Below are 22,240 nucleotides of genomic sequence, written 5' to 3'. Positions count from 1 at the left end.
AGCAATGCGCCTGCGCACAAACTGCCGGGCAGTGAGGGCACCGGGAAAGCTGCGCATGCGCAGCCATTCTCCCGCCGTGTGCGCAGGCGCGAAGCTCCTCTGGCTTTGCGTGGGGGTGGGGGGGTGTACGCAGTGAGCGCCGTTTATTTTCTTTTTTTCTTGGGTGTTTTTTCGGAGTGTGCCTGGGGACTACGGGAGGATTTCAGCTGAGGGGTGGGGGCTTCCATGGAGCTGCTGCCGCTCCGTGACCCCTCCCAGGCCCCCTCAGACCACAGCGGCTTCCCCGAGGGGTGTCGCCGGCGGCGTTTGCCGAGGTTCCGGGTCGAAGGCAAAGCGCGGGGAAGCGGTAGCGCTCGCCGAGGAGGGAGGGGATGGGGCGGCCCCCAGCTCAGTGATTGTTTGTCTTTATTGCCGCGGCTTCCGCCTGCCTCGGCGGCGTCTCGCTGAGGGAAGCGGTGTTTGTAGCTTTTATCGGCGCTCTCCGTCCCTGTTAGGCTGAAATACCCCTTGAAGGTCCCGGCCGCACGGACTACAACTCCCATCAGCCCCCGCGCACCTTGCCGGGGTGGGGGCCGTCCTGCGCTCGCGGGGCACGCTGGGAGTTGGAGTCTCGGGGGCGTTGTGGCGAGCTCTGCCGTCTGATTGGCTGGAAAAGGAGTAGGGCGGGCGCAAAGCGGCGCGCCGCAGTTCGGCCAGTGGCGGTGCAAAACGTGTGAGTGACGCGGCGCTCGGCCAATGGAAAAGAGGAAGGCGGGGGTGCGGGCTGAAGGCGCGCGGGTTGGAAGGCGCGGGAGCGTTGGAGATGGCGCTGAGGTGAAGGGCGCGGGGCCGGCGGCTCGGGTGCGTGGGGAGGGCTCGGGGTGAGGGCTTGGTGCCAGGTCGAGGCGCAGGGCTTGTGTCGGGGGGAGCGAGGGGTGCGGGTGTTGGGGTCTGGGACGGTTCTGAGGCGCCTGTATGGGCTGGGGGGGGGCAGTCGCTGGGGTGATGCGGGGCGAGGGGCTGTAGGCCCCCGGGCTGGGGGGGTTCGCCAGACCCCACGTACCGGTGCGGGCGGGCTGGGGGGCAGCGTGGGGCCGGGGTCAGGTGCGGGGAGGGGGCTTCTGGGGGTATGTGTTAGGGTTAGGCCCTTTGGTTAGGGCCTGGGGGAGGTGTGGGAGCTGGTGGCCCAGTAGGGTGCAGGGTGACTGTAGGGTGCTGGGGTGAAGGTCTGACACAATACTGAGGTGAGGGCTTGGCTGCGAACTGGGCTGTGAACACTTTGGGAAGGGGTGTGAAGGTTGGGGGCCGGCAGTGGAGAGCTGCTCTGCAGGGAACTGTCTGTGGGCTCCTCACGTTAATAGTACAAATTAGAAGGCTCACTGGCCCCACGCACACGCCTGCCAACAGTGTGTCCTTGTCTTATCTCCTCCCTTTCACCTGCACCTGATATAGCTCATTTCTCAGTACCTGCAGGCTTGTTACTGTTGCCCTGTGCTTCTAAGGTATTGCTTGCCCTCTCCTGAAGTTCCCTTCTGCCAGCACTGCTCTGCGCTGAGGTTGTGCAGCTCCTGGCTCGATCCTCTGCCCCCATTTGTGTCCTTTGGTGATCCTGGGCTTGACAACAGCTTGTCATGTCTGGGCTGTTATCAGTCACTGCTTCCCCAAAATCAGCAGTGCGTGAGTGCTGGAGGGTTAGGAGGATCTTCCCCCTGCTGGCAGATTATTGAATAAATAGTTATTTCTAGCAGTTTATGAATATTTATTATTTAGTTTTCTTGGATACGGGGTATTTGTTTATTCTGGGGTTTCAGTGGTGAAACATCACATAGCAGAAAAGTGAATATTGTCCCATAACTAACTCAAACTGGAAGAGGTGGAACAAACAGCTTTGAGTGTTGAACTAGTTTAAATGGCTGCTGGGTTAACAAAGGCTAAGTAAGCGTGGGTTTTGGTATTTGGAAAGATGGGAGCTGGGAGAGAAACTCTAAAAGTCTTCTGGGTAAGGAGCTGCCTCGGTGGGAAGGTAAACGCCAATGTGAAATCCTCACAGGAATAAAATGGCCGTGGGTATAGGCCAGGAGAAAACGGGTTTCTAGGCACCATGTCTGTGAGGTCTGGAATGAGCTTTGTGAGAGGAGTGCGAGGGGTGGAAAGTAAAACTCGTTTCTAAATTATCTGACTCCATTTTAGAAAAGGGACTTTAGGGTGCGTTTGTCTGTGATGAGAGAATGACTTGGCCTACAGGCTCAGGGAGGGGTGGCTGGAGCTGTCTGGGAGAGAAGGGTCTGGGGGTTCTCACTGACAGGAGCCAGCAGCGTGCCCGGGGGCCAAGAAAGCCAACGGCCTCCTGGCTTGGATTGGAACTGGTGTGAGCAGCAGGAGCAGGGAGGTGACAGTCCCCCTGTGCTCGGCACTGGTGAGGCCACACCTGGAGGTTGTGTCCAGGTTTGGGCACCTCAATCCCAGAGAGATCTGGAGGGGCTGGAGCGAGGGCAGAGGAGGGCAACGAGGCTGGGGAAGGGCTGGAGAATCAATCCTGTGAGGAGGCAGGGCAGGAGCTGGGAGTGTTCAGTGTGAGGAGGAGGAGGCTGAGGGGAGCCCTCATCCCTCTCTGCAGCTCCTGACAGGACATTGCAGAGAGGCTGGGGCTGGGCTCTGCTCCCAGGGGATCAGGGACAGGACAAGAGGGAACGGCTGGAAACTGCCCCAGGGGAGGCTCAGGCTGGGCAGGAGGAGAAAATGTTTCCCAGCAAGAGTGGTCCGAGAGTGGCACAGGCTGCCCAGGGAGGGGGGAGTCCCCATCCCTGGGGGGGTTTCAGGGCCGTTGGGATGAGCTGTGGGGGATGTGGGGTAGGGGAGAACTTTGTAGAGTCGGGCTGAGGGTTGGACTCGCTGATCCCGAGGGGCTTTTCCAGCCTGAATTATTCTGTGAGTCTGTGTGCAATTGTTTTATGATTTGTGCTCAACTGAAACAGCCCTGTGTTATTCAGCTTCTCATGCCTGAACTGCTGCTATTCAGTGTTTGCTTCCCAGCCCCTCACCTCCTCCTTCTTTACTAAGTGGTTTTTTTATTTAGTTTTGGATTATTACTGGAAATCTATTTCAAGCTATTAAAAATGTGTTCTTGCAGGCGCTCTGGTGAAGACATGGCAGCTGTTACCCCACAGAAAAGGCATCACAGTTCTACTGATACCAATGGGTATGTTAACTTTTCATAGATTTCTTTTTCCCTAATAAAAACAGTCGTTGCACGCAGAATAAAATAGGTGTTTAAAACCCTTGAGTTTTTAACCTGGAGAGGAAAAATATTAAGGTGGATCTGAGATGCAGTAGCATCACTCCACGTTTGTTGTTCAGTGACTTATTTTATACTGGACTGAGCATCTTGAGAGATTTCAGCTAATGTGTAGGGAAATCAAAGCTAAAAATGTTCTTTAATCTCTAGCGTAGCACAGAATTAGAAGTGAACAAAGTTGTGACGCTGAGCTGATACTTTGCAGGCCCACGTGAGTAGTTTGCATTAGGGCTTTTTTTTTTTTTCTTCTATTAAAGTATCTTGTTTTGATAGTCACGTGTCAAGTGCGTATCCCTGTCCATGACACTCACACACAGACTTAACCCTGAGTAGGTCACAAAACCAGCAGAAACTTAAAACCTGATTGTTTAGAAACTTAGGAAATAAACTCCCTGATGTTTGCATTTCTTTGTGGTAAAGCTTCAGTCTTTCTCGCTTGGAAAGACTTCGATATACAGCACAGAAATATTGAGGTCTGCACAAATTATCTGAATATTCTAGTGGTAAGAGAAAAACAGTTCCTGTGTTGTGTATAGCTGAAAAATTTATGGGATTCTTTGTTTTTCACTAAGGAGCGGAGGAGAAGGCACAGGCCGTGAACAAAAAGCTGAGTTTTAATTCCAAAAGAACAGCTTGTTTCTCATTCTTTCATACCTCTACCAGTTGAACAGATTTTTCACACGCATGTCCTGTACTTCCTCCACAAAAACATGTCTGGGAGGGAGCAGAGACCTAGAGTGGCATTTGGTTTCTGATTTGGAAGGACAAATTCCTGAGACGGGGTGTAAATACTCGTGGAGGAAACACCTCAGTATGTTGTGCCCCAAATATGTTAACAACCAGGAAGGGCTGAGTATGCCTTTTAAACAAATTTATTACCTCCTTCAGGCAGTCGGTTCAGAAGCTGTTAGTGATTTACTGATGAGGTGTGAGACTCTGAAAGACAGTGAGATTTCAGTGCGTCCCTTTCAGAAACTGGTGTCAGATATTCTGAGATTCCCCCCTCCAGCTTTATCAGTCTTCCATACGGGGGTGGGGGATGCACGAGCTTTTTCAGGGGCACAAATCTGAGTTGACAGAGTTGGTCTGAAACGAATCAAACTTTTTTTTTTTTCCTTAATCGTGAAAAGTGCTGATCTGTCAGCAGCATTCTAGAAAGCAGAATGACTGTTGTTCCCAGGAGCTATAACAAGTTCAGACAGGAAAATAGATTTAAAAAAAAATATATATATATATATATATATATATGGAGAGTGGCAAGACAGTCTTAAGCCTTTGATATTTTTATATTTTGGTGTTTGATATTTGTATTTGTTATGGGGCATATACCAGCGCAGGCAAGTAGGCTGAGTGAAAAGTGTTATTTTATGTAAAATAATAATTATTTTGATAATTATAAATATATAATTAATTATTACTAACATTTTGTAATAATAAAAATAATAATTGTTCAATTATTAAAATATTATTCAATTATTAGCTTTCAGCAGTATATGTGATGTTTTCTCCCAGATTATTTTTACAGTTCATCCTTAGCCTTTGAGACAGGCAAGTAGGCTGAGTGAAAATTGTTATTTTACGTAAAATAGTTATTATTTAAAGAATTATAAATGTATTATCATTATTAATAATATTTTATAATAATTGAAAAGCTTTCAGCAGTGTATGTGATGTTTTCTCCCAGATTATTTTTACAGTTTATCCTTAGCCTTTGAGACAGGCAAGTAGGCTGAGTGGAATTTTATTTTTACATAAAATAATATTCAAATAATTATAAATGTGTTATGATTAATAATAATAATTGAAAAGCTTTCAGCAGTACATGTCATGTTTGCTCCCTGATTATTTTTACAGTTCATCCTTAGCCTTTGAACCTCCTGGGAAAAAAATGCTGGGCTTTGCTAAAGGTCTGTCTCCACCCAAGAAATTGAGAAATAATTGGTTTGCTTCTCCATTGAAATGGTCGCCTGGCTCCAGCGATGAGATGAAAGAAATTGAGGCTGTGCCGGTGACGCCGGCGCTGTGGAGGGGGCTGGGTGCTTCCCCCCGTCAGGCAGTCAGTGCTCCTGCAGCCATGCAGAGGGAATTCTCAGGGAAATTATCCCCAAAACCCGCTTCTTCCTACAAACCCCTTGTGCCAGTGGTGTCTTTTTACAGCAAGGAAAAGCGATACCTTACTCCTCTTGAGAGGAAACAACTGAACGAGAAGCGCTCTCTGGCTGAGAGGAACAGGGATGAAAACCTCCCTGCTGCCAGCAGGACTGAGAAAAGAAACAGGAATTTGAGCAGGAATACCAGTTTGAAGCTGACCAAGCACACAGCCAACCCCAAGCATGGTAAACCAGACCCCAAACCACTTAAGAAGAAGGGGAATGTACCACTGGGAAAAGGCAGTGTGGAGAAAGAGAATGTGAATTGTCTGGTTAAAAAGAAGATAGATTCACCCTTCAGAGTGCTCAGCATGACAGTTAAACCAGCCCTGAAACTCCAGCTGGGAGCAGCGTTCTTCTCTGCCCAGAAGAAATCGCACTCTAAAAAACCAGTTGTAGACGTGAAATCTCTCCCCAGATCTCTGCAAAACGATCAGCCCAGACCACTGACAACCCCAGAGCCTAATTCAGGTGATAAAACCAAAATTCTTGAGGCGGGTGGTGTATTGAGAGGTATTCCTGCGCCTCGGAAGAAGGAAAACGGAAACAGGGAGGACTTTACGAGCTGCGTAGATCAAGAGAGAGATTCGGCACGTGAAGGAAAACCATCTCCACGGGAAAGCAGCAGCACCTCTGGCCCGTCGGGTAGTTCTGACTCTGCAGCCGCAGGAGACGGCGACGCAGAAAATGTGGTAAGTGGGGGTGTGGTTGGGACCCGCGGAGGCGCTCGGGTGACGCACACAGAGCTCGCTGAGCAAGCGGGAAGGAACACGTGCTCCAGTTATTCCAACACAGCGCGTTTATTTAGATATCTTAGTGGATTTTTGCCTAGGAAAACTTTCACAGATTGATTCCTGCCTGACGAAGGCATAAAACTGGGGTAAACTCTCAGGAAGTTTTTGTCGGCGTCGCCGCACTCGGCTGCGGTGAAATATTCCGTTTACGATGGCTGAAAGGAAAGCTTTCTGCGTGGTGTTTTTCCAAAAGACAATCTGTATTTTATTTGTTTTTCAGTGTGATAAAGGGCAAAGCTGAAAAAACAGTTTTTCAGCGTTATTTTTTTTTTCTCTCCTTTTAATAAATGTAACAAATGCCAAGCCTGACCTTGCTGGGTTTTGTGGGAGGTCGTGAGCCACATCCTGGCCGTTCTCCCTAGATAACTCCAAACGTTGCCTGACCAAAGCTGGAGAAAGGAGCCACTTTGCAAGCATCCTGCTGCTGTGCTCCTGAAAGCCAGTTTCTTTTTTTCTCAGCCAGTGAAGTAATTGGGAAAAGCAAAATTGTTTCTAGAGTGTCTTTATTTAGAGATTTCTCCTGGATCACGAGATGTTGCTTGAAGCTGCAGCTCGTGCTGTTATTCAAGCAGCAATAGCCAGCTTTGGGCTGGTCTGGCCTTATCTTTTTAGCCATTATTTTCTCAGCAGGAACCACGTGTCCTCATTCTGCAGCTCCCTTCTCCAAGGAAGCAAGGCTAAGCCTTTGTTTCTCAAGCTTTAACAAACCAACAAGGAGTTTCCTGAGCTGTGTTTGAGGAACCGTAACCATTTTGTGTCACTGAAGCTGCCTCAGTGAATGCTGCTGGTGCTGGAAAAGTGTTGGTTTGGGTTGTTTGGGGTTTTTTTTAAAAACGTACATTTGATTCTTGTGCTGGACCAATTAAAACTTTACAGTGAGTCTCACTTAGTGCCAACCAGTTACTAACTGCCAGACCTCGCTCTTAATGTTAGGATTTGCTGGAGAATTATTTAGCTTGGGATGTGGATTTTGCTTTCTAACCCAGCGTTTAGGTGTGAAAGCTGAGGGTGACAGCAGCACGAGTGCAGCAGCAAAATACAAATCCAGAAATTTCGTTACACTTTAATGTCATATTTTGCTGTTGCATTCTGGCATCTAAAATACAGGGAAGTAGGAAAAGCCAGTGGAATACTACTGTAGTATTTTATACTGGGCACTGAAAGGAAGCAGTGAGCAAGACGAGAAGCTGTTTTTATAGGGCTAATGTGTTCTATATTCCTGTGTCAGTTCAATAAAAGACAGTTTATTGCCTCCTTTGTTCACCTGCACTGTTTTAGTATCTCTCTCACATTCCTGACTTGATTGTCAATATGTTTTTACAATGCAGCACTAATAAACCACAAATGTTAGCTTGTGCTGTCTAATCTTGCACGTGCAGTAAAAAAAAAAAAAAATAATTTGAAAGCATTTGATTCTGCTGTGATGGCAGGTTTTTGTGGTGGCAAACTATTTCTTGGAGGTTAACCAGAGGTGCAGAGTGTTTGAAAAGGGAAATCAGTGACCTTGTTACTGAACACAGACCAAGTTTGGCCTTGATCTGGTCTAGGATTCTGCTACAGCCACTGACTGTCTAAGTGTTACTGTAAATTTGGTCTCAAAAGAACCCTCTAAGGCTCAGCTGGAAGCTGTAGAAGGCAGGCAGGCTGTGCTGCAGCGCTGGGTGCTCGGGGGATCGTTCCACCTAATGTACATTCACTAAACCAAAAATTTATCCTTTATATACTTTAAATATTCATACGTTTTCCAAGAAGTCTCCACCTTTCTGCCTATCTATTGCATATGTGCTATATATGCTAATGCATAGTGCTGGCATTACAAAATCACGCTACACATGAGTGGGGGTCTTGGGTGGTCGTTTGGGGAGTTACCCTCTACTCCTTTTTCCCTTTTATGGTCACGAGTCTTTTGAGGACAATTTCTTCTCCTTGGATGTTTCCCAATTCTGTTGTCCAGCCAAGATGTTCTTTCTTATCTGCCTTGTTTGAGCATTTCTGCCAGGACGTATCTATTCTCAAGGTTTGGATATTTTCTCTGTACATTCTAATCACTCAGGCCTTGTTAAATACAAAGTTAAACATTGTTTGGTAGAAGAATTTCTAAATATTTAAGGTATAATAGATCACTAATTGTTACAGGCCTCAACTTGCAGGCACCAACTGTTCCCAGGCATCATGGGGTTCCTGATGAGATGAGAAATAATACACAGTCACACACAAAAAGAGCAGAGTTCAAGGCAAAAATCAGTTTGGCAAACTTTCATTTTTATAGAACCTCTGCGAGAGGCTTCCAAAAAGCTGTGAAGATGAGATGGTCAGAGAATGAAGCAGAGTCCCAGAAATGCTCAGGTGAAAAAATTCTACAGTTAAGATTTATTTAAGAACAAAAGGAAAAAAAAAAAAAAACCCAAACCAAAACAACAACCCGTAATAAAAGGAAGGCAGGAGCATATGCAGGTATTGAGAATCAACAGTAGTCAAGGTCAGGTGGATGAGAAATGTCAATGGGGCACCTCAAAGCTGCCAGTAACCTGCAGGAAATTAATTTTTCCTCAGTGCTGGGGTGCAACACTTTCAAATTCAGCAGTCAAGCGTAACTTTAATAACGGTGAGATGGGTAATCTACTAAAACTGCGTTTTGTTATTGGAAAATACAGGTTGGTAATGCTTTGTGATGTCAATTAGTGCTCGTTGGGATGGTCAGTTGAACTGTGTGGGAATTGAACTGGTGTCTGAGAAGTTAATCAGCTGGAAGGTTTTCTTTCTGCCCTAAAAAATTGTCTTTAATTCCTAGGATGTTGATGAAATCAGTTCCTCTGCAACCTGTGAGTCCGATGATTGCGTTATTCTCTCAAGCCAACCTCCGTGTAAGGTGGTGGATAAGCGAGGTAAGTGGGATTATGACTTCTATTGCTCTAGGAAAACGAAAGGCAAAAGACTCTGGAAATCTCTTGGGTTACCTGCTTTTCCCCAGCAGGATCAACTCTGCTGAATTCCCACGCTGGCCTATAATTTAGAGTTTAAATCAGCTGGACAGTAAGGATGGAGATTCCACTGTCTCCCTGGTGACTCTGGTTTAGTGTTAAGCAGTATGTCACCCGGTTTTAATCCTGATGCCTAACCTGTCTTTCCTCTTTGCTTTACTCCATAGCCCATTCCCTGCAAGATTTGGGAAACTGCTCTACTCAATTCCTCTTCTTAAATTTTCTCCTGTTCTTTTCTCCCCAGCCTGTTACCCTGTTTCTTTCACCTTTCCTTTTTAATTTTTTTAAAAAAATTTTTTTGACATCTGATTCTTTCATTTATTTTTCTCCAGGCTGAGCCATGTCCTTGCTGGTGTGCTACTTCCAAACAGAACTGCACCTGAGCCTTGCCAGCACTAATTAGCAGGGATGGAGTAATTAATATATTCCACGTGCAGTGAATGCATACATTTCCACAGGAAACTCTGTGAGATGCCTTTGGTTTGAGGTGGACAGTAACCCAAGTGTTTTACACACAGCTGCTGCCCAGAGGGTTGATCCCTATCTCTTATTTTTCACCAGCTTGTGGTTCCCCTTATCCTTATTTCAATCTTACTTGTTTCTGCCCATTTTCAAGGCAAGAATTCTTTTTAAATTAAACTCTTAAATGCCCCTGTGTGTTAGCTATTATGTACAAAGTTATAAGCATCATGGTCACTGAAGAAACTCCACTCTACTTTCTGTTTCAGCAGTGAATTGTTAGCAGTAATTATTTAAATATGATTTCCCCCCCCCCCCCCCCCTTGGTTAACTTTGCTCCTTTTCTTATGGTTGGTTTACACAGACCACATTTTCCTGCTAACACAAGGGAATTTTTAGAAGTTCTATATTGATTTTAAGATATTTATTATTTTTCCTCTTGGAAATAACAAATTAATAATAAAAAGAAAATAAGCTGCTGTTTAAATATTACTTTATTAAGGCAAAATAATGTGTTGGTCTCTACCTGCTGTCTCATCTTCCAAGTATGCACTAACATGTGCCAGTATGTTTGCAGAATTTGAGGTCGTGTTATTTTATCCTCATTTCCTGGTTTCTCCATTTTTTCCCTTTATAAAAATAGGCAGCATTTGCTGTTCTAGCCTCGGCAGCCCTGGCTTAATAAAGTCCTTGTTAGTCTGAAAAGGTCTAATTTATCTGAGTGTTCCCTCAGCAGCTTTCCTTAGCTGTGGAAGTCCAGCTCTCCTTTGTGTCTTGAGTGTGCTAACGATCTCATCACAACTGATTCTTTTATGGAGGACTGAGATAAAAAGGCACTAAATGTTTTGTCATCGGGTTTTAGTGTTTCCTCTTCTTTTGGTAGCAGAAACTTCTGAGTTTTCCCCTTGCTGTTTGTCACAGGCTGCTCCCCTGGTACTGTGGCCTTCCCAGGCAGAGCTCATCTTGCAGTCTGGCCTTTCTGCTTTCAGTCCTCCGTGTTACGGCTCTGCTCTCCCCTGGTTTTCACCCCCTTTGCGATTCCCTGAGTTTCCAATGAGAGGAAAAAGTCACGATTTAGCCATGTTTGTCTCTTACTCCACTTCTTTGGCACATCTGGTCTTAATCTGTTTCTTGAAGAAATTGCCAGCACTCCTGAGCTTTTTTTTTTTTTTTTTCCCCCCCCCCTCCCTTTAGTCTTGCTTCATATGGGAACTTATTTATCTGCTTTTGGAACGTGGTGAGGTCTGTTTAATCACAGGTCACCCTTGCCCTGCCTCCCCTTGTCCTCAGGAGTGGCACACTCCGTGCTGCGGGCCACTTCTCTTTCTGCCAGCTCCAGCTCCATATCAAAGATTCCTCCTCTTGCTGTGTTTTCCACCTGTTTATAAAGCTGTTGCTATCACATTCCCAAAGATTGCCTGACATTATTTGCCTGCTGGGGCCTTTCCCAAGAAGTGCCTTGGCCCTGTAAGATCCCACATTTCTAGGAAGCCGTAGGCTTCTTTACTGTTTATTAGTGGCTTTGTCATGACTCCTCACGATCTTTTCCACTACTGATATTAACAAGAGACTTTTATATTGTCTCCTGCTTTCTAGAAACTGGTTCATCATCATGGTATGTTTTTTGCAGGCTGTTGGGGACGTTTTTCTGCTTATATACTTTTGCTGTGTAATTCCTAGCAAGTCTTTATTTGTCAATGAGGTCAAAATACGAGAGCAGGAAGCAGCTTGGTACCTAGACTTTTAACACTTGAGGGAAAATATATTCCCAGCTAATAATTTGCTTGGCTTTACCTACCAAAGTCTTTGCTAAATTATCCTACAACTCGCAGGTTGTGTGCTGTAACAGAGCTGAGCCCGTCACTTCCCAGTTTGTAGAGGATGAAGAAGCTATATGTTCAGGCTGCTGCAGGCAAAATATTAGAAAATGGGTAAATCTGTGCTTGATTAACACAATTAATAGCCTAGGAAACATGAAACTACTGCAGCAGAAATTTCTGCTTCATCATTCTAGAGGGGAAAGTACCAAATAGCCCAATCAATGTCGATTAAGTGGATTGAAGATAATTGTGGCTGGATACCACTCATGGACATAATTTTTATATCCTGCAGCATCAACAACTTCCCAGTACTCTAAAAGCTCATGTCTATGCAGTTCAATTTCACTGTTGTGTACAATTTTGAAGTCTTACTGGTGTTTGCATTTCTCTCTCCCTGTATTGACGTGTTCTGTGACTAAAATGGATTCTAAACCACAGTAATTTCACTCCTCTTTTCCAGCAACTCCTTCAAATGATGTTGTCTACCCCATATTCAGTGCACCCCCTGCCAGCAAGAAAAGGTAGGCTGATCTTTGCTAAGTCTCTCCAAGACTGAGCAAAAGTCTTATATGTGCAGAATCTTTTTTTTTTTTTTTAAAAAAAAGTTACACTAATTCTAAAAACAATAGCTTGGCTTTCTCCTGATCTTTGTAAGGTTTGGGAGTCTGGGGTTTTTACTGAGTTGACTTTTTTTTTCTTTTAAAGAAAAGATGAAAGTTGTGTTGGTTTAGGGGGATATTAGCCCGTGCATAAGGAAATACACATTTGCTTACTGTCTGTAGTATATTTTCTTTGTCAATTTGTACGTACTGAGCTGATTAATTTTTTAACTTAGAAGGCAATAATAGTTTTCTCTTAGCTATTGCTAATGCTAAAATCATTAGAACAAGGGGGACTGTTTCAGGATATACATTCATCACCAAGAATGGCACAGCCTTGGTGGTGGCTGGGCCCTGTAGAGGGGTTTTTATTTGTTTATACTGCTTCTGTGTGTTCTGTATCTCCCTACCTGGAGTGTCCATAGTGAGCAGTAACTTTCAGTCGTTATGTATTGGCCGTTCGTTAGGGACCTGCACCTCCCATCAGCCACAGCCCCTCGGCAGCAGTAACTACAGATGTGAGTAGGTACCATTGGTCAAAACAAATTGTCTTTACTTGGACAATTTGGCAAGTGCAGTGGCATAGTGTGATGTTGCCTGCTGGCTGTACAATGACCAGGGAGGCTTTGCTGTGCCTCTGGCCACAACAACAAATTCCCGGCAGGGCTACAGGCCTGGGGAGGAGTGGCTGGAGAGCTGCCGGTCAGAGAGGGACTGGGGGGGCTGAGAATGAGCCAGAGTGTGCCCAGGGGGCCAAGGAGGGCAACGGCATCCTGGCTTGTGTCAGCCCTGGCATGGCCAGCAGGGCCAGGGAAGGGATCTGAGCCCTGGGCTCGGCACTGGGGAGGCCGCCCCTCGATTCCTGGGTTCAGTTCTGGGCCCCTCACCCCAAAAAGGCCATTGAATGACTCGAGCGTGGCCAGAGAAGGGCAACGGAGCTGGGGCAGGGTCTGGAGCACAGGTCTGCTGGGGAGCGGCTGGGGGAACTGGGGGGGTTCAGTCTGGAGCAGAGGAGGCTGAGGGGAGACCTCCTGGCCCTCTGCAACTCCCTGCCAGGAGGGGGCAGAGAGGGGGGATGAGTCTCTGGAGCCAAGGCCCCAGCGCCAGGCCCCGAGGGAATGGCCTCAAGCTGCCCAGGGCAGGGTCAGGCTGGCTCTGAGGAAGGATTTCTGTGCAGAAGGGGCTGTTGGGCGTTGGAATGGGCTGCCCAGGGCAGGGGGGAGTCCCCGGGATCCCTGGAGGGGTTGAAGAGTCGGGCTGAGCCAGCGCTGAGGGATCTGGGGGAGTTGGGAACGGTCAGGGGGAGGGTCATGGTTGGGCTGGGGGAGCTGCAAGGGCTTTTCCAACCCAGATGGTTCTGGGATTCACGAGTCTAATAAATGCTGCGGGTTCCTGTATATACACTCAGGTCTGCACTGCAGACAGCAAACATGTGTGTTCATGAGCTTACTTACACCTACATCACCCCCCAGCCCAGCAGCGATGCCTCTGGCACGGGCATTCTTGCCACGTTTGAAGCAATTCTGTGTTGCAAGCAACTTCTTGAGCTACATCGGCTCCAGGGGGTGAAAATTCACTTTATGTTTAACCAGTTGAGCTGTGGGTCCCTCACTGAGTAACACTGGAAAGGCTGACAGGGCAGGGCAGGAACTCTGCTCTGGCCAGTCTGTGGCTCTTGTGGGAACGGGCAGCTTCTCGACCTTCTTTACTCATTAAACCTACAGTATTAATTTTTAAACTGTTAAAATTAGTCCTTCCTGGGGACGGCGCTGTAAAAAGCCATACGGAGCTACATTTCAGAAGGCTTGCTGTTGGAGAATACCTATATTCTTTAAATTCAGTGTCAAACTGATCTCCCTCTTCCATGAGGTTCATTGTTTTCCCACAGTAACTCTTCCTCCACAGTGCTTCTGTACCTATTGCAGCAATTGCTGACTGGCGTCCTCACTGTTAGTGCCTGGGGAAGTATCTCTGTGCTATACAGAAATGACCTGATTGGGTGTATTTTGGATTGCATTTCTTTTTTTTAACCTGAGAAATTTCAGTGCAGCAGCACTAGGTAGCAGCATGCTCAGAAGTTTTGATCTAGGTGCCGAGGACGAGGCAGAAGTTGGAATAAAAATGGGTGAAAAGGATTACTGGAAGCACCTGCTCCTCCTCTGCTTTCCCGTGCTCACCCACCCAAGTGGGTATTTTCTCAGTCTGTTGGGTGCTGATTGATATTTAGTGTGATGGAAATGAAGCACAAGCATGTGAAGTTTGCTTTTTAATTCTGTCAAAACCATAATACCGCTAAATTACTCACAGGCACTTACTCTTTACGTAAGGTGTAACTGTACTGCCTGGGGTCTGCGCTGATTAGTTTGTTTCTCCAATTAATTTGCTGCCGTACTTGTAGACCTCTAGTGGAAAAAAGACATTGTTTTCCCACACAAGAACCAGAGCTACTAATCCCTCTCCCATATTGAATCAACTCTTGATGCGTTTTGTTAACAATAAAAGCATTCTGAGCCGAGCTTATTGTGAACATAATAAAAAAAGCACTTAAAGTTGCTCCTAAAAGAGCCAAAATAAACCTTCCAAGACTTGTGCTACTGTAGTCCTCTGCCACAGAAGTGTTGAAAGAGAGATCTGATTGCAATATTTGCTTTGCTTCCTCATGTGGCTTTTCAAATACCTTCCGTGGTGCAAGTGGAACCCTGGAATATGTGGAAATCCTGGTGGTTGTGATTAACTGAAAATCAGTCTTGGATTTGCAGTTGTCTCTTGGGAAGCTGATGAGCGCAAGCTTTTCCTCCACGAAGTCTCTGCTTTGGAAATTCTCCTTAGTATCCAAATCTATAAAATTGTTTGGTGTATCTCTAAATTAGTTCCATATTAAGTTTCACTGCACCGGAATTTCCCACTTTGAGATTGCTTAAGAAATGCCACCTTGCATACAGAAGTCTAAAAGGTAGGTTAGAAAAACTCTGTGATTATTAATACTGCTAACGAGGTGCTTCCCTGTAGCCGAAGCCCACATTGTAAACTTAAAAATTCATGTAGATCCTCCATGTCTGCATCTGAGCAGGAAAAATTCCTCTTGGCCTCGCTCCAGTGTGCTGCCCTCTTCGGGAAGCTGTCCCTGCTACCTGGCAGAGCAGAGTTTAGCCCCAGCACCAAGGGGTTTTCCTGAAATGCTGCCCATGCCCTGGTGTAAAGGTGGTGTCGGCGTGAGGGGCTGGGAGTTGCAGCTGAGGGGGGACCCCAGGAGTAGATGGAGTGGGGGTTTGAGACCAAGCAACTGCAGGTTTTGGCCAAAACTTTGTCACGAGTTCTTGTACACCGTGACCAAAACCAAGATGAAACGCTTTGTAGGTTGTTGGAGTTTGATTTTTTTTTTTTTTTTTCTTTTTTCTTGCTTTCTTCCTTTTTTTTCCACTTGAGGGGAGAGCGGTGCTGGTGTGGTGAGCACTTTGTAGTCGGCTTCCTCCCAAAACAGGAAGGTTTGAAGCTTTGTAAGGTGATTTTGGCTGTTGGTACTTCCCCTGCTGAGTCTGCCCTTCGATCCGCTCGGGACTTTGTGACCCGACGGTTCTCCTCAACCCGTTGAAGGGCAGACGTGTTCTAGGGGTGTGATTGTAGCTGTAATTTTATACACAAACCAAACAAGTTAGGACTTGTCTGTGGCACTGTTTAGGTGTCAGGCTTTGGGTTTTTTGGATCCCAGTTAGACTCAGGTGCAGGTTGCCAGTGCTGAGCATTGCTGCCCAAAACTCTGAGCCTGTGTGGGAGCATTTTGGATGTTTGGTCGCACACAAGCAGCGGTTTGAGGACGGAGCTGCTGGACTTTGGAGGGTGCAGAGAGGGGGGATGAGTCTCTGGAGCCAAGGAGCCAGCGCCAGGCCCCGAGGGAATGGCCTCAAGCTGCCCAGGGCAGGGTCAGGCTGGCTCTGAGGAAGGATTTCTGTGCAGAAGGGGCTGTTGGGCGTTGGAATGGGCTGCCCAGGGCAGGGGGGAGTCCCCGGGATCCCTGGAGGGGTTGAAGAGTCGGGCTGAGCCAGCGCTGAGGGATCTGGGGGAGTTGGGAACGGTCAGGGGGAGGGTCATGGTTGGGCTGGGGGAGCTGCAAGGGCTTTTCCAACCCACATGATTCTGGGATTCTGTGACTTGGGCACCTGTTTTTTCACCTGCAGCTTACACACTTCACAGACCTGGCCCTTTGCTTCCCAGTTTGCCATGTATCCCTTTGACTGTTCAAGGAGCTGCTGAATTTCCAATATCCTGGAAGCAGGATGGCTCTGGAGGTGGGAGAGGTGCTCGATCAAGAGTTATTTAACTTCTGACGCAATTGTGGCTCTTCCTAGAGCCCCTCTCCTTTCCCCAGAGGAGCTGGCACCACAGCTGCCAAGAAGCTTTGCTGTACCTGGCTTAGTTTGGGGTGTTCCGTAACAAGAGTCACCACCCTGCCCTGGCACCCAATGTGGAATATTAACTTTTGTCTGCAGCGACTCATTTTTATCTTTCTGAACTGATTTTTTTTTTCAGACCTCAGGCTATGCTGGATGAAGCGACTTCTCCGTTTGGGTCCAGCCCACCTGCAAAAACATCTCACGCCTCACAGAAAAGCAAGAAGGTGAAAGAGCTCTGCAAGTGCTCCATGGATCAGATGATTATTGTAAGGGTTTCCTTGGGGTGTGCTGGGTCCTCGGGGTGGTGAGGAAACAAATAAGTCTTGAGGCTAACCGACAAGTAGATTATTTTTTTTTTCACGTGTAAACCTCAAACCAACCGCACTGTGCTGACTGGAACAAGGCAGTGATTAACGAATTTAGTGCTAGATGAAGACAGGGTAGTAGCTGGGAAATACATTGTTATGGTTTCCCTGGGACTTAACGCTTCATTATAGTTTAAAATTCAAAGGAGATTTATGGAACGTAATCTTAAAAAAAAAAATATATATATATATATATCCCAAAGGGAAACTCCAGCCAAGCCTGTATGGATGCTATAGGAGTGATTTTGGCTGGATAATTTCCCTTTTCCACAGCTTCCTGGCCTGCTGTGTGAGCAGAGTTGGTGCAGCCAGGCAGCCCGGCAGCAGGAATGTGCCCCTGAGAGCTGAGCCTCAGCGAGCTGGTGCCACTTTGGTAGCTCCACATCTGCCTTCCTGCTCTTACCCTTCAGCGTGGGGTTTTGTATTTTGGAGCAGGAGGTGTCCAAACGGTGTTAGTGCAGCTCACGTGTCATGTAACCATCACACATATGGGTTTCCAGAACATACGCCCTCAGTGATGAGTAATTTTTCAGTAAACCATTTGTTCTCACTTGGTGACATGCAGATGTTTTCAAGCCTGTTTCCTGAGGGAACAGGGCTTATGTGATCATTCTTGCCTGCTGATCTGCCCTTTCTAGCACCTTTTTTGAGTCGTCGGAATGATTTCTGTCAAATTTGAGACCTCACAGATACAGATTTTGGAGTGCTTTGAAAACTGGTCCCCATGGAAGGGAGAAAGCCAGAGGAGTGCCTGTGCTGAGAGGAAAGCAGCCGCCTGTACTCAGCAGTCATCAGCCCCTGAACACAAGCACAGCACGCCTTGGCTGCCTGGGGGGCTGCTGGGCCCCCCGGGGACAGGCCGTGGGTGCTGTGACACGGGGGGAAGCCCAGAGTGGGATGTGGGGAGGGGAAAACACCAGCGCAGGGAAATAAGAGGAGCCCTTAAACCAGGCTTTGCTTCTCCTTGCTGCTGAGAGAGCAGTCTGCTGTTTGTTGGTGCAACTGGTGTCCAGTTCCTTCTCTTCCCCTCCCTGTGTGCTGTCAGAGATAAAAATTTGAGCTAATGGATGAAAAGACTGTACATAATTTTCTTTTTAATTATTTTCTTGCTTTGTGGTGCTCTTTTACATGGTTTCCTCAGAGAGGGTGTTCCTGAACTGTCTCAAGACTTGTTCCAAAGTGCACATTGATGATATCCCCTGAATAATTTAATGCTAAAGAGTTCTGAATATAGAATCCCAGAACCATCTGGGTTGGGAAAGCCCTTGCAGCTCCCCCAGCCCAACCATGACCCTCCCCCTGACCGTTCCCAACTCCCCCAGATCCCTCAGCGCTGGCTCAGCCCGACTCTTCAACCCCTCCAGGGATCCCGGGGACTCCCCCCTGCCCTGGGCAGCCCATTCCAACGCCCAACAGCCCCTTCTGCACAGAAATCCTTCCTCAGAGCCAGCCTGACCCTGCCCTGGGCAGCTTGAGGCCATTCCCTCGGGGCCTGGCGCTGGGGCCTTGGCTCCAGAGACTCATCCCCCCTCTCTGCCCCCTCCTGGCAGGGAGTTGCAGAGGGCCAGGAGGTCTCCCCTCAGCCTCCTCTGCTCCAGACTGAACCCCCCCAGTTCCCCCAGCCGCTCCCCAGCAGACCTGTGCTCCAGACCCTGCCCCAGCTCCGTTGCCCTTCTCTGGCCACGCTCGAGTCATTCAATGGCCTTTTTGGGGTGAGGGGCCCAAAACTGAACCCACTCACCGAGGTGTGGCAAATATTCTGCAAATAAGCAAAAGCTTGTTCTCCTCTTCACAAATTCAAACGAAACCTACTTGAGTCTTTGATGATTGCTACTAGAACTGATTCTCAACTGCATCTCTTGAACCGAGCATGGTTTGGAACTGCTTCAGAGCACTTAGCTGGCTCTGTTTCTCCCTAGGACGCTGGTCAGAAGCATTTTGGTACTGTGGTTTGCAAGTCGTGTGGCATGATCTACACGGCAGCTAGCCCGGAGGACGAAGCCCAGCACATCCAGCACCACGAGAGTTTCCTCGAGGCGCTCAGATACTTGGTGAGGCCACAGCTGGGCTGGAGGAGTCGGGGTTGGGGGGATGCAGTGTGTGAAGGTACGGGGCCGAGACAGCTGCAGGCAAACGTTTTGTCATCCAGAGAGGAGGTTAAAATGTCACTTAGGCGGTTTCAGCAAACTGCCTTCGTCTGTTTGATGAATGTGGCTTGGTTCCTGAAAGCTGAAGTGGTTCAGGTTAAAGCTTCACCCGCCAGAGTCTCTGCTGAATCACTTCCCCTCCCCTGCTAGGCCACTAACTTGTTTGTTTGGGTTTCCCCCCCCCCCCCCCTCTGTGGCAGGGCTGGAAGAAAGAACGGATTGTGGCAGAGTTCTGGGATGGGAAAATCGTATTGATTCTTCCAGACGACCCAAAATATGCTGTCAAGAAGGTACAAGCTTGTTTATTTTGGGGTTATATTGTAGATTCGCTTTCTGCTGGCTCAGCTCCCAGAACTACCTCAGCCTGTGGTCACACAGCGTTCACCGGGGCGCGGGGTGGGCGGGAGAGCTGAGGGGGGGTTGTGTCAGCAATCCAGGTCTCTGTGGACACCCCCCCTGAAACATCCTAACCCTGCTCCCTGCCCTGAAGCTCCTGTTCTTATCACAACCACCATAACCTGATCCTTTCCCTCCCAAGGACCGGGGCGAGAGGCAGGTGCTCTCTGTGAGCGGTGCAGAGGGATGGAGACATGAGTGAGAGCCTATTCTTTACACAGTTAGAGCCAGACTGTGTGCAAGCACGGGCTTATTTGGGGGTACAAGTCCTCTTTCTGACAGGTTTCATGACAGAGTCAAAAAACATGTGTTAGTACCTAACGTGCCTCTCCGGATTTGTTTTCTTAGGCAGAAGATGTCCGAGAAATTGTAGATAATGAATTGGGATTTAAGCAAGTTTCTCTGAGCTGCCCAGCCAAGTCTAAAATATACTTGTTTGTGTCCAACGAGAAGATGATTGTTGGGTGCTTAGTGGCTGAATCAATCAAGCAGGTACATGTAATTAATTGTGTGGGGAGGGGGTGAAATTGCTGGCTAATAACTGGGGCTGTTTGCTTCAGCTCATGTATTGGAAATCCCAGGTAGCCCAGGAGGGGGGGGAAATAAAACTTCAGGAAATAAAAGCCAAGCGAGAAACACAACGAAAAGAAGAAATTGAAGAAAAGCTTGTGCTTTTGTCAGGGTGAGGTGCTGCTGGTGGGAGTTGGCTGAGTTTACGTGGCTGATAGGCAGCCAGCTCCTGTCTGACCCGTTTGGGTGCTGGTTTATCTGCCAGCCTGGAAGAGCAAATCTGGGAGCGTGAGAAGCTCTGTGGCTCCATGTCCCGTCAGGAAGGACCAGTTCCATGTCTCTGCTCCTCCCCACAGGCTTTCCGGGTGCTGTCTGAGCCGGGAGCCACTGGCCAGGACCTCCTCCAGCACCAGCGGGCCTGGTGCTGCTCCACGGAGCCCGAACCCGCCGTCTGTGGCGTCAGCAGGATCTGGGTGTTCAGCCCGAGGCGCAGGAAGGGCATCGCCCGTCGCTTGGTGGACGTGGTCAGGTAGGGAGAGGCGAGAGGGCAGCGGGGAGCTGGGGGGAGCACAGATCCTTCTGGGGAAGGGAAAACACTGACTGCAGCAAAAAGTCTTGAGAAGGAACTTACAGAAAGGCATAAATTTGTATCGTTGAGCAAGTCTGAAATCCCCGCTTGGCAGTGGAAGGCTATCGAGTGGACAGATATTCCGTGTATATCTAATATTTAAGTAATATTTATATTTAAAATCTGACACAAGTGTGAGCCAAGCGAAGTGCTGGGTATAGCTGGAACACGGCGCTACACGCACTGGATTTTCCAAGAAAAACTGTGCTGCTTGGGGGAAAAATTTATTATTATTTTTTTTTATTAACTGGACAAGCTGATGGGCCCAAACACTTCTGAGTTTTTTCCAGGCAGGAATTTCTGAGCTTTTCAAGCTTGGAACAGTCTAAAAGACTTAAAAACTTCCCTTCATCTATTGCTGTGGGCTGCCTTAAGGGGGAGCCTGGTAGCCCACGAGCCTGTTGTAGCACCTCTCCTGTGGCACATCTGCCTGCTGGATGTGTATCAGATAGAAATATAAAGTGTGAGTACCTCTGTGTGTATTTTTATACATTTAATCATACATAATTGTTTCTGGAGCTCAATATTCTGAGAATTTGTCAGCCAGTGTTTGGTTTGTTGTTAGCATTTGCTGTGCCACCTTCCAAACCTGCTGGCCCTGGGCGATCCGTGGGTGCCCACCAGAGTCCTGGCACTGCCGTGGTGGATTTCATTGGGGAATTGATCCACAATATTTAACCAAAACATCTGGTCTTTGTGCAAAACTGTAGTCGGGGGTTTTCTGTCTGTATTTTGTCTTAACCTTATCCTATTTGCAAATTTTAAAATGGTTCCTGGTTACACCAGAATCCAAGAGGGCAAACTGGTGTCTTGCAAACTATCTTCTCTGGTTTGAAAGCAAAGTGAGAGAGGAAATAACAGCTCTAGGCAGGGAGGGGGGGAACATCCCTGGGGTGTGTTTTAGGAGCTGGGGCTCTTTGCAGCACCCCGATAGCTCCGCTCTCTCTTCCAGGAGCACCTTCAGCTACGGCTGCTACCTCAGCACCAACGACATCGCCTTCTCCGACCCGACGCCCCACGGCAAGTTGTTTGCGACGAAATACTGCCAGACCCCGAACTTCCTTGTTTACAATTTCATTTCTAACAACTGATTCGACTTGATTAGAACAAGTTGAGGTTCACTGAAAGCGTCAAGAGATAATTTGTGTGTTCAAAATAACGCTGTTTTCCTGCTGAGTGCTAGTTCTTCCTCCCTCGAGCTGGGGGAGCGCGTGTCACTTTGTGTACAGTTATGTTCTATTTTAGCGTATGCTGTGGAACCCTGCTTGGATTTCAGGTAGGTTTGTTTCTTCTGAAACTAAATTTTATTGCAAGTAACTTAATTCTGTTGAAAGGTTGAATTAATATAAAAATGACTGTTTTCTCCCTGATCTGTGATCACGTAGTTCCGAGCTCTCTGCAGCATGTGTGCTGTGAAAGGCAGGGTGGCAGCCTTAGTACAAGCAGTTACTAAATTTATGCACAGAGGAGTAAGAGATGTCTTAAAACAGCTGACTGGTGGCAGGATTTCCTGCAGTGTGTCAGTCCTGGTGTGCTGCAGGGGAAGCTGCCATGGGGGGGGCTGCCTGCTCGATAATAAAATGTGTGAAATGCTGCTGTTTGAGGTTGTTTCTGTGCACTGGAGAGATGTGGGAACGCTCATTTGAGGAGTTCGAGGAGAAGGCAGGGGAAGCTGAGGGCTGCCTCAGGGAGCAGGACAAATATGTGTCGCAACCTTCTGTCTGCA

At 47.6% G+C, this 22,240-nt stretch overlaps 1 protein-coding gene across 5 annotated transcripts; it reads left to right on the top strand.

The window, feature by feature from the left end:
* The first annotated feature begins 157 nt into the window (after window positions 1–157).
* On the top strand, window positions 158–22,215 carry ESCO2 (establishment of sister chromatid cohesion N-acetyltransferase 2). 5 transcript variants are annotated; one of them, XM_074920661.1, is made up of 11 exons: window positions 158–710; window positions 3,110–3,178; window positions 5,129–6,116; window positions 9,010–9,103; window positions 11,939–11,999; window positions 16,605–16,734; window positions 18,753–18,884; window positions 19,181–19,270; window positions 19,725–19,868; window positions 20,243–20,415; window positions 21,467–22,215. In XM_074920661.1, the coding sequence occupies exons 2-11, from the start codon at window positions 3,126–3,128 to the stop codon at window positions 21,603–21,605; spliced, it is 2,004 nt and encodes a 667-aa protein (XP_074776762.1). In that variant the 5' UTR covers window positions 158–710; window positions 3,110–3,125; the 3' UTR covers window positions 21,606–22,215. The 5 variants fall into 5 exon arrangements, with proteins under 5 accessions (XP_074776762.1, XP_074776772.1, XP_074776743.1 ...); XM_074920671.1 differs by lacking the exon at window positions 158–710 and adding an exon at window positions 769–813 and having other exon boundaries at window positions 16,605–16,692; XM_074920642.1 differs by lacking the exon at window positions 158–710 and adding an exon at window positions 769–813.
* Window positions 22,216–22,240: the final 25 nt, after the last annotated feature.

Source organism: Athene noctua, chromosome 1, assembly GCF_965140245.1.
Source record: "Athene noctua chromosome 1, bAthNoc1.hap1.1, whole genome shotgun sequence".
Classification (NCBI taxonomy): domain Eukaryota; kingdom Metazoa; phylum Chordata; class Aves; order Strigiformes; family Strigidae; genus Athene; species Athene noctua.
This window is presented reverse-complemented; position numbering and strand designations above follow the sequence as displayed.

Excerpts from the sequence above, each read along its gene's own strand:
- ESCO2 (XM_074920632.1), top strand. The coding sequence starts at position 3,096 with ATGTGTTCTTGCAGGCGCTCTGGTGAAGACATGGCAGCTGTTACCCCA. Across the intron at positions 3,179-5,128 it reads AGTTCTACTGATACCAATGG|TTCATCCTTAGCCTTTGAAC; the intron begins GTATGTTAACTT and ends TTATTTTTACAG. Across the intron at positions 19,869-20,242 it reads TGGCTGAATCAATCAAGCAG|GCTTTCCGGGTGCTGTCTGA; the intron begins GTACATGTAATT and ends TCCTCCCCACAG.